At 38.5% G+C, this 12,401-nt stretch overlaps 1 protein-coding gene across 1 annotated transcript in view; it reads right to left on the bottom strand.

Annotated features, from left to right (window-relative positions):
- Window positions 1-12,401, bottom strand: part of PHLPP1 (PH domain and leucine rich repeat protein phosphatase 1) — a 163,602-nt gene that overhangs the window by 32,925 nt on the left and 118,276 nt on the right. The window contains exons 5-7 of the mRNA XM_081325932.1: window positions 9,071-9,217; window positions 8,198-8,428; window positions 4,083-4,285 (exon numbers count right to left, since the gene is read on the bottom strand). Of these exons, the coding sequence (XP_081182058.1) occupies window positions 4,083-4,285; window positions 8,198-8,428; window positions 9,071-9,217 (581 nt within the window). The remainder of the gene's footprint in view (window positions 1-4,082; window positions 4,286-8,197; window positions 8,429-9,070; window positions 9,218-12,401) is intronic.

Here is a 12,401-nt window from a genome sequence, read left to right as displayed (position 1 = left end):
GTCTCACTTAGCAAAAAAAAAATGGGCCTCAATTGTAGTCGTAAGTCGACCACAACTGAACAGTTAAAAACAGCAAATATGAATCTAGTAAAAAATAAAGAACATTTTAATAAGACTTTGAAGACATTTCACTGAAATAGATGGGATTTTCTTATTTGCCTTTAGCTTAAATAAAATATAGCTCTGTTGTAAAGAAAAGTATTCATCCTTTATTTTTAAAAGCTTCCCTAATTGATCAAATGTTAGGCAAGAACAAGCATATATTGGGTGGAGCTGGGCACTGCAGATAGGTAGAAAGAAAATTGCATTCTGATGTTATGCGGCCCTTGATTTTGAGCTAAATCCTTCTGCCAACACCTAGCTCTATTCACAAGTGTTTTGTTGTTGTTACTGAAATGGAGGTGCATTCAGTCATACAACCCTTCATTTGCAGAGTCTGTAACTGCGATATTACCCAGGCACAAATTCATCTCTTGGGTTAGAATTAGTCCTCTGGATAAATCAATACTCTCTCACTTGATTATTTCACCAAGGATATCCCCTAAAAAGAATATATAGTACATTTACAGGTAGTCCTTGAGTTACAACCACAATCGAGCCCAAAATTTAAGTTGCTGATTGAAACTTTTGTTAAGTGAGACTTACGACTTTTCTTGCCACAGTTGTTAAGTGATTGACTTTGCTTGTCAGAAGTTCACAAAATTGATCACATGACCCCGGGACACTGCAACGGTTATAAATACGAGTCAGTTGCCAAGTGGCTGAATTTTGATCATGTGACCATGAGGATGCTGCAATGGTTGTAAGTGTGAAAAACAGTCATATGTCACTTTTTCAGGGCTGTTGTAACTTTGAATGGTCACTAAATGAACTGTTGTAAGTCAAGGACTAGCTGTACTATGTTTACTTCTAAATATGCAATCTATTGAAATGTCCTCATGCAGTCCATTGAAATGTCCTCTTTACAATGACTAGTAGATGTAACCATTTTTGTACACTAATCTATAATTATCTTCCACAGTTGCAGCTCATCTATTCATTCATCTAGCTACTATAAAAATGTTTATTTCAAAAAAGCCTGATTTTTTGCTACTATTCATTTTGCAATCTGCCCCGCCACCCAATTGTATGTTATGCATATGGAGATGCAGGCAGGTGCTCTAAAATCAGGTGTTTTTTTTAAAGAATCAGTCAAGGAAGGATAGGCTATGAATCAATCGCAACATAGGTCATCAAGCTAGGATTCATCTCTAGATCAATAGTTAGGGAAGTAAAAAATAGCAAGAGAAATAAACTATTGTGCCCAGCATAAGTGCATATTTCAAGTAACCAATCAGGATTTCCAGCTAAAGACAGCTTCAAGATTTGATGGAAATATTTTCCCTCACCTACTAGTAGTAATATTATGCTAAACAAAAGTATGCATAATTTACACAAGTTTTGGAGAAATTGTTTTTGTTTTCAGGATATAACACATTCCACCCAATGGGGTTGCGATGGGTCAGACATGACTTCGCAACTAACAACCCAATTTTAAATTCAAAGTAAATTTAGTATCTTTTCCAGCTGTGGCCTGCTGATAGTTTTCACCAAAAATTAAAAAAATGAAAGGGTCTGAGATATTATTCAAAAGGCAAGTATGTATCATTGTTCTGAATCAGCTTCTCAGCACTGTCACTCATCAGTACAGTGACCATATATATATACACCTGTTATTATAAAGAATGGTCCTTTTTTTCATAAAGCTGTCCTTTAGATTTGTCAAAAATTCACTTTTGTCCTTTATTTTAGTCACTGGCATTTACTGTATAAATGATACCACTTAGTGCAGAATCTTTCGCATTCATGTGAAAAATATAGAAATTGAGTTGTCTTTTTAAAATAAATTTACATACACTAATTTTTAGATATTTTTATTAGAGAATATGGGTTTTGTAAAGTTTTTTCTTGACTTTGCTTTGAATTTTCCTTGATAAAGCAAAGTTATAAACCATTAAAAAGTTTTTTTTTTATCTTTATGAACCTCATTCAAATTTGCCCCTTTTTCAGGCTTATCCTAACCCAAGAAAATATGGCCGCTGTACTTGTTTAAGCCAAGTCAACTGCTGATTTGGTCCTAATCATTCTGAATATCAGCAATAAACTGTCAACAATGAAATAGTGGCAAAGAGCAAGATGAACTTGAAAGAACAAGGATATGTGGGACAAAGGGTACAGAGAATCGGTCTTTTGTTAACAGAAAGATAAAAGGAAGATAAAAGACAGGCTGTTTCAGATCAACTCAAAGTGTAGAAATCTAGAAGTTCTCCCTTGGCTTCTGCTGAGTGATAGGGGCCCCTTATCAGAGTATATTGCTAGCATGAGAAAGCTCTCTGTACATGTTGCGAAACTCCATGGGAAAAAGTATCGTGCAGATAGATACTGCTTCACTAGCTACTTGTAATGGAAGCGCTTCTCCTTCTATGTATTTAATGCAGGAATCCTCTGAAGCTGTCAGCCTTACTAGACAGACCAGATAGGAAACAGATGTGCTCATTCTATTTTATGTTAAGGCTACATTAACAGACTCTTCCCACTAGAAGTACAATTCTCCTCTTTTACAGCCTAAGAAGTGTGTGTGTGTGTGTGTGTGTGTGTGTGTGTGTGTGTGTGTGTGTCTGTCTGTCTGTCTGTCTGTCTTATGAACCTCTTGTCCCACCTACTATCCAGTTGGGGCTATGCAGGCTGACCATTTGTCCAGAGACTTTCCGTGTACTACTATATAGAAAGAAGAGGAAGCTGAACTGGCTGATGAAAGAAATAAGATTCTTTTCAAAAAGTGGAAAAAGAGAACAAGGAAGTAGAAACGGACACCTCAGTAAACATCCCACAACCTATCAATATAAATGGAACACAAGAGAAATATTAAGGACTCTAATGAGGAAAAATTGACAGGGTGCCTTCTCTACCTCAACAAACCAAATCTGTAGATTAGAATACTATTATTCAGTGGAATAGATAAGTTCTTGATTTGTGACCATTTCTTTAACCCTGTCTTGAAGTTTACAATGAACTTGGAAAACTCACAACTTCCCCCTGGAGTTACGATCACTGTACCATCCCTGCAACCACATGATCGCAAGTCAGGCACCTGGCAACCAGCTAAGATCCACAAGGGTGGCAGCATCTGTGATCGTGTGATCCTGATTTGCCATCTTCCCTGATGGTTTCCGAACAAGCAAAGTCAATTGGGGAAGCCGGATTTGCTTAATGACAATGGGATTCACTTAACAACTGTGTGATTCACTTAACATCAGCAGTGATTTGCTTAATGACATGGGGAAAATGGTAGTAAAATTGGGTCTGTTCGCAGGATGATATAATTAATAACTGCATAACTTAGTGACCAAATTCAGGGGTAAAGGTAAAGGTTCCCCCGCATATGCGTGCTAGTCGTTTCCGACTCTAGGGGCCAGTGCTCATCTCTGTTTCAAAGCTGAAGAGCCAGTGCTTGTCCGAGGACGTCTCTGTGGTCATGTGGCCGGCATGACTAGACGCCAAAGGCGCATGGAACGCTGTTCCCTCCCACCGTAGTGGTCCCTATTTTTCTACTTGCATTTTTACATGCTTTCGAACTGCTAGGTTGGCAGAAGCTTGGACGAGTAACAGGTGCTCACTCTGTTACGCGGCACTCGGGATTCGACCCGCCAAACTGCCGACCTTCTGATCGACAAGCTCAGCATCCTAACCCACTGAGCCACCGCGTCCCTTAAATTCAGGACTACTCGTATACAATTTATACATCTCTCTCTAGGACAGTCACTTCATTTTATCTCACAAAGAATACATGGAATTTGTGAGACACTCTGGAAGGTTTAAAACTTGCATTTAAATCCCAAGGATTTCCACTTTACAGCACTCTAAAAGAGCATGTAAGTACCACTCTACAAGCTTCCAAAATTCTGCTGCTAAATGTTTTATGCAAAGCCAGATGGTTAAAAGACTGGATTCATCCACAACTTAATATTGCATACAAATCCAGTACAAGAAGAAAAGACTGGGAATATCAATTCCTATTTGAACTACCTTCAAAGTAAACATACCATTTGAAGTGGCATAAAGAGCTTTAAGCAAGTATCCACTGATTTTGAGGGTTACCAGCTGGTTTCTTTCACAGTGTAGTATTTCAACATTATTGAAGATGCTTGCATCTAACTCTCCTAGCTTATTATCCCGAAGATCGAGCTGGGTCACATGATGTAGGAAGTCACTCTCATCGCCCATCAACCTTCTAATCACATTTAACCTGGGATAGAAATGGGAAGGGGAGAAAAAAGAGCTGGGATCAGTTATTTAGCCTCTCTTCTTTTTTTTTAAAAGAAGTCTAGAAAACAAAATTTGGCTTTTCATTTATCATTTAAAAGTATCCTTGGCCAAAAAGACCAAGTTCTATTTTTCTAGTTATACTGTACTTGCATTTTTCTGAAAAGTTCGCACTGATTTGTGAGAATTCCTTATTTTGTATTCTATACCCAATTATTTTTAATACCATCCAAGTCAGATACATTCCATAATTATCCATTGCTCACTTTAATGTTCCAAGGCAAATGATCGACTCTCAAATGCATTTTTAGTGTTTATTATTTTTTGTTTATAACAAGTTTAAAGACTAGTAAAGTGATGGCTTTCTAACTTGTCTTAATACAATAATGTAGGGAATTAGTATCTGATGAACATTACTGGCAGTTGAAGACATATTAAAGTTTTGATGATTCAATAGGGATTATCCATATTCACAACAAAGAAATGCTGACCCACATTAAATTTAGGAATTTCATGGGAAAATGCCAACATGTATAGAATTTAAAACATTATTATAAGTTTCTTTAGAGTAAAAAAAATGGCAAAGAGAGTAAAGAGAATGAATAACACAAGGCTGTTCCAGTATTCAATTTTTCTACCATTGGCAAAGCTTTATGTGAATATATAGTCATGTGAAAAAGAAAGTACACTCTCTTTGAGTTCTATAGTTTTATGTATTATTAGTACATGGTAAAAATCATCTGGTCCTTAGCTTGACTTTTTTAAAATACAGGTGAAACTCGAAAAATTAGAATATCGTGCAAAAGTTCATTTATTTCAGTAATGCAACTTAAAAGGGGAAACTAATATATGAGATAGACTCATTACATGCAAAGCAAGATAGTTCAAGCCGTGATTTGTCATAATTGTGATGATTATGGCGTACAGCTCATGAAAACCCCAAATCCACAATCTCAGAAAATTAGAATATTACATGCAATCAATAAAACAAGGAGTGTACATAGAACAATATCGGACCTCTGAAAAGTATAAGCATGCATATGTACTCAGTACTTGTTTTGGGCCCCTTTTGCAGCAATTACTGCCTCAATGCGGTGTGGCATGGAAGCTATCAGCCTGTGGCACTCCTAAGGTATTATGGAAGACCAGGATGCTTCAATAGCGGCCTTCAGCTCTTCTGCATTGTTCGGTCTCATGTCTCTCATCTTTCTTTTGGCAATGCCCCATAGATTCTCTATGGGGTTCAGGTCAGGCGAGTTTGCTGGCCAACCAAGCACAGTAATCCCACGGTCATTGAACCAGGTTTTGGTGCTTTTGGCAGTGTGGGCAGGTGCCAAGTCCTGCTGGAAAATGAAGTCAGCATCCCCATAAAGCTAGTCTGCAGAAGCATGAAGTGCTCCAAAATCTCCTGGTAGACAGCTGCATTGACCCTGGACTTAATGAAGCACAGTGGACAAACACCAGCAGATGACATGGCTCCCCAAATCAACACAGACTGTGGAAACTTCACACTGGACTTCCAGCATCTTGCAGTGTGTGCCTCTCCATTCTTCCTCCAGACTCTGGGTCCTTGGTTTCCAAATGAGATGCAAAAGTTGCTCTCATCAGAAAAGAGGACTTTGGACCACTGAGCAACAGACCAGGTCTGTTTTTCTTTAGCCCAGGTAAGACGCTTCTGACGTTGTTTGTTGTTCAGGAGCGGCTTGACAAGAGGAATACGACATTTGAGCCTCTGTCCAGGATCCGTCTGTGTGTGGTGGCTCTTGATGCACTGACTCCAGCCTCAGTCTACTCCTTGTGAAAGTCCCCAACACTTTTGAATGGCCTTTTCCTGACAATCCTCTCCAGGCTGCAGTCATCCCTGCTGCTTGTGCACCTTCTTCTTCCACACTTTTCCCTTCCACATAACTTTCTATTAATGTGCTTTGATACAGCACTTTGGGAACATCCAACTTCTTTTGCAATTACCTTTTGAGGCTTTCCCTCCTTATGGAGGGTGTCAATGATGGTTTTCTGCACAACTGTCAGCTCAGCAGTCTTCCCCATGATTGTGATTCCTACTGAACCAGACTGAGAGACCATTTAAAGGCTCAGGAACCCTTTGCAGGTCTTATGGCTTAATTAGCTGATTAGAGTGGGACACTTTGAGCCTAGAATATTGCACCTTTTCACAATATTCTAATTTACTGAGATTGTGGATTTGGGGGTTTTCATGAGCTGTACGCCATAATCATCACAATTATGACAAATCATGGCTTGAACTATCTTGCTTTGCATGTAATGAGTCTATCTCATATATTAGTTTCTCCTTTTAAGTTGTATTACTGAAATAAATGAACTTTTGCATGATATTCTAATTTTTCGAGTTTCACCTGTATGTAAATAAATGATGACATGGTGTAATATGTCCTGTGTTGTTGATCATCTGAGGTTGTATTTACCTACTTTTAAGAACTGTCAAGGACCGGATGATTTTTACTATGTCCTGATACATAAAACCATAGAACTCAAAGAGGATTTTTTTCTTTTTTACATAACTCTATGTATGTAGTGATAATATCATGATCCAAAGTTCATTGCTGAAAGAGTAGGACAGATTTTGCACCAAACCAGTTCAAACTGAACCCCAAACAAATAAGCAAAGACAACTTGTGACTTTTTACATAAATAAAAATTATCTCTAGAAAGCCATTGAACTTTTTCTGAATTTTAATTCTCAGGGCTAAACTGACGAGATAGATGACTAAATTTTTTAGCCTAACCAAAACACTGCTTTGGGATAGAAAGAAAAGTTATGAAAAAACTAAGAAAATGACTGTATCGTATTAAAAGCATTCTGCGTTATTTTTTCCTAAAATGTAGTACATATCTTCTTTATGAAATCAACATCCACTATTAAAAAGGAGTTAATTGTGCTTTAAGAAGCCGGTTATTCCTGCAACCAGAAAAAAACAAATTGTAGCACTTCAGCAAAAATTGTGGAAATCAAATGATGCAATCCAACCTTTCTTATAAATTTTGGGCAAATTAACATAGCTCCAATGTATATGATTATTTCAAGTTCAAAACGTCCCCTGTGTGCTGTATCCAGCCTCTCAAAATTAAATTAGAATAATGTATCATCTTATACAAATATGGATAAGGGAGAACTGCCTGGCCTGTTATCCATGTCCTGAAAAGTTTATAAAGTTCTGAGTTTCTGATTCTCTACAAGTTTCCACTACATACATTTAAAAGTTAACAAGGAGCTGCATAATAATTATATTTTAACAATAATATGATATAATATTTTAACGATGAGCTATATTAGCCTCCTCTTTTCTCATCTTTCCCAAAGTTTTCAACAATCTTGCTAATTGTCCCTAGTCAGGGGTCAGAATGAATTTCTATGCCTATTTAAGAAGTCAAGAAAAGGTAAGGCAATCTAACGCTTTGGCTAATAATGAGAGTTCCCACAGAACCAATTCATCATGAGAAATCTGTCGTCAAAGGGAAAAAAAGCGCTCAGGTGTATTAATATCTAACTGAATAAGTCAGCAACCCTGAATTCGGATAGTAAATATTTCTGCTTAATACATTTCTCAATTGTGAGTACAAACTATTTAATAACAGCAAGCAATAATCTTGCCCTAAAGTGATGAATTGTATCAAAAGTCAGCTGAGAACTTCACCATATGAATAAAAAAAGCAAGGAAACTAACAAGGTTATTGGCAAGGAAAACTCTAGCTGATAAGTTTAGTCATATGTTTCAAAAGTATACACTAATCACAACTAGTGTCTTGAAAATAGTTTATTTCTTTTAAAATAAAGATAAATCCATTTTGGCTTGCAATCATCAGTTAAAACAGTCATTTGACACTGATGCACATATCCTTTTTCTCAGATGATACATACCTTAAATCTATATGTTTTATGTGTGGCATTTTCCTTAGTATTGGCAAACTTAGTGTCTCCATACAATTTCCAGACATGCAGAGTTTGTCCACAGCAGTAAGTTTCTCCAGGACGTCAGGAATGTCACCGAATTCATTGAAAGAGAGGCCTAAATAACTAAGCTGATGCATCCTTTCCAACTCTCCTGGAAGGCTGTGGAGGAAGTTCCCATCCAACAAGAAGGTCTGTAAACTTTTGATAAGAAGGAGGAAGAATTTTTTTTAAAAAAAAATCACTTGTGAAACTTTAGGTCATTAATCAACCATTTATGTCATGACCCAGATTGCTTTTAAATATCAGGCTCAACATCAAGGATCTCAAATCTAGTTCAAGGACTAGATCAAGGATCTCCACCCCAGCCTTATTATGAGATGGGACAAGTTACGGAGTTGGAAGGAAAGTCGATCACCCTCATTCAGCAGGATCCATTCCGGGTGTTCCTGCTCCTCAACTAAGCTCCCAATCAGTCTTCACATTCTCTCTAGATCAGGGGTCCCCAACTCCCGGTCCATGGAATGGTACCGGTCCGCGGCATGCCAGAAACTGGTCCACGCAAACAAACAAAGCCCCATCTGCGGGATGCAGGCAGTACATGAAACCACGCCCCCCTCCGGTCTGCCAAAAAACCTCTCTCCACAGAACCGGTCCCTGGTGCTCAAAAGGTTCGGGGACACTGCTCTAGAGGGGCTGTCTTTATGGGAGGAACCCACTAACCCTTCTGTAAGCACAGATCATATTCTTTTCTCTACAACCAAACACAGATTGACAACCCACTGAAGGAAGCTGCCATGCCTGAGATTCGAACCGCTTTTACCAACTTCAGTATAGACCTACTTGTTCATATCTCCAACAGCTGCTGGTATATTTCTGAGTGCATTGCAGGACAAATTGAGCTCGGTTAAAGTTGGAATGCTGCACACCGCCAAAGGGAAATCTCCTAAATGATTGTTGGAAAGGTTTAAGCTCCTCAGCTTAATGAACCTAGAATAGAGAGAGAAAAACCAGAAAAGGCATAACCGATTAATAAAAAGAGCATCATAAGAGAACCGTGTAACTTAGAATACCTTAGTACAGTTGAAAAATCAGACAACTATTATTTCTCCCAGTACTAGCAAAAGAGGTTGGGGTGATTTTCACTCTTAACTCTTTATTGATCTCTCATCACTTATAAAAGCTGTAGGCTTAAATGAAGAAAGCTGTGTGCGTGCAGATGTTAATTTTGTACTATGCAAGGCAGCATGTTGCAGAAAACAAGTGATCAAAATGTATAATGCTCAAGGGTGTACTAAAAGTCCCAGAAATATCCCACTAAAAACTATAGCCTATGTAAGATGGCAAATATAGAATTTTCAAAGTCAGTTGTGCAGGAGCTTGCCTTGCATAGACACTCTTGGAGGTAAATAAAGGTTAAAGCCACTCAAGCTCTGATCATCTCACACTTGGACTCTTGCAACATGCTCTACATGGGGATACCCTTGAAGAGTATTCAGAAGTTACAGCTGGCACAGCATGTAGTCGCACAGATGATTCTTGGGGGCCCCCATGTTACACCACTGTTCTGCAAGCTGCACTGGTTGCCACTTTGTTTCTGAGTCCAATTCAAGATGTTGGTTCTTACCTTTAAAGACCTTCATGGTATGGGTCCAGGTTATCTGAGGAACCATATCACCCCAGCGGGATTGGCCCACCCAACGCATATGGGCAGAAGGGGCATGCTGAAGACTTTGTTGGTCAAGGAATTCTGGCTGGGGTGGGGGGACAAGAGTAAAGCCTTTTCTGCCACGGCTCTCACGCCCTGAAACATCATGCTCCTTGAGGTGAGATGGTTCTGCCAAATGGCCCATGTCATTCTGAATATGGTTAATGGACTAAAACTATGTCTCTTCCCTATGTACATCTTGCTCCTTTCCTTCCCATCTTTGTGAATTTTAAATTTAGTGTTGCTATTGATTGTTTTAATGTTTTATATAGTTTTTACTGATTGTAAGCCGCCTAGAGTTGCCCCTAGGCAAGATGGACACATGATTAATAAATAAAATAAAATAAAATAAAAAATAAACATAGTAGCAGTAGTATCATGGTTGCAAAATTGGAAACTTATTATTAATCCCACAGTGGTGGGATTCAAATATGTGAACAACCAGTTCTCTTGTGTGGATGCCGCTTCCGGAACTCCATTCTGGGCTTGGGCAAAAAAAAAAAAAATTAGCTACTGGTTTTGCCGAAGTGGTGCGAACCGGCTGAATCCCACCACTGGTTACACAGATGTTTAGACTGGATTTGGCATTTTTACCCACCTATCGAGTCCTTTCCCTAGACCTGAGATAGGCAGACGTTATTGTATGGCTTTAAAGGTATTGTCGCAGGATCTAAGCTGTTCCAAGTAAAGCTGCCTTTTGCTTTTATTATTGTCATGGTTGCAATCTCTCAGATGTTTAGACTGGATGTGACATTAGATAGTTCTAGACTTACAATCACAATTTGGGCCAGAACTTCCATTGCTAAGCAATGCAGTTATGTAGTCATTTAGCTGACCAGTTTTGCTGCGGTCAACAAGTCACTGCAAGACAAGTGAATCACATGGTTCTTATGTGAATCTGGTTTTCCCCATTGACTATGACAGTTTGACTTTGCTTGTCCTGGGAAGGTCACAAATGGTGACCACATGACTCTAAGACTCTAACGGTCATAGATACTTGCTAGTTGCCAAGTACCTGCATTTTGATCATGTGACCGTAGGGATGCTGGGACAGTTGTAAGTCAAGGACTATCTGCACAAGTCTATATATTCAGTTACTGTCCCCTCTAATTACCAAGATTAATTCAGTTACAGAACTATTGGGTAATTTCTTTTCCCCCCAAGTTTCCTTCTGCAACTATGGGACAAAAATTATATTTGATTTTTTTGCAAAAACTCAAGGAACTGTTGCTATTCTATGGCGGACTGAGCACCTCAAGATAGTTACATGACTGGGAGCATAACTATGAAGTTACACATTCCCTAGATTCCCTCACATCAACAACTGCCGAAGTTAGGAGTATTAAATGAGTTAAAACATTCTTTGAGCAAAAACATACTGCCTGTCTCATCAGAAACACTCTGCCAGCTTCAATAAAGTAAGCAACATCGTTAAATTTTCAATTAGTAGCACTCATTTAAAAAAAAAGTTTCTTAGTATTATAATGAGAAGTTTTTTACACAGGGCGACTCCTTTTCTACAAGTTAATTTCATAATGTTTTTAAAATCTCTCCTTGAGGCCTACCCAAGGAGAAATAATCCTTTTAATCCTTCTCAAAAGTTTGTGTACCTCAGATTTGTGACAGTATCCTAACTAGGACTTGATTTCAAGTAAAAGTGGTGAAGCGAAGAGGGCACGAAGAGACTAGTCAAGAAAGCTAGAGGATCCTTAAGTTAGCCAGTCTGCTTCTGTAGCCACATTACTCATATTACCTAACAACAGGGGTTGTGAGGTGTGTCATCGAGATAAATGGCTCAATGAAGTGGTTAAATGGCCCGATGAAAAGATCTGTACCAGGTTCAGATGGAAAGAGGTTCAAAGTTCATTGAAAAGTTTTATTTTCCTTTCATTAAATCTCACACGATGAGGGAATTAATACACATATGCAGCATCAAGAAAGCACGTTGAAAAATCAGCCATCTGAGGGCTCTCCCAAAGTTAGCATCGTTCCTTCCCAAAGTGACCTCTTTTCAGTCACAGAAAACTAGGGCAAATATGAAAGGAATATAGTTCAGTGCTAATATTTAGGAAAATCCTACAGGGGAAAAAATGGAGCAGAAAGATACCTCTCAAGAGGCCAGCCAGGTCAGAGAAATAGAATCTTTCTAGCTCTCAGGAGAAGACATTTAGGAATCTCAGGAAATCACAACTTCAAAATAGTTTTCATAGGGACATAGCTAATAATCAAACAAGAAAGAACAAATTATAATAAAGTAAGAAATAGCTTAATTGTAACAACAAAAAACACCTGAAGTATATAACATGGACCACATAGACTCACTCAAAATAACGTCAGTGTGCAGGAGCCCAAATCTGGGGAAACGGTCATGAAACTTTCCACCCTACTCAAACCCCATATTTGTGTTGTTGTTAGTTGCAACATAAACAAAGCAATGCTGGCTTTTTCAACTTCTGGCTGCCTCTT

This window comes from Vipera berus (genome assembly GCF_964194415.1).
Source record: "Vipera berus genome assembly, chromosome: 3".
Taxonomy (NCBI): domain Eukaryota; kingdom Metazoa; phylum Chordata; class Lepidosauria; order Squamata; family Viperidae; genus Vipera; species Vipera berus.
This window is presented reverse-complemented; position numbering and strand designations above follow the sequence as displayed.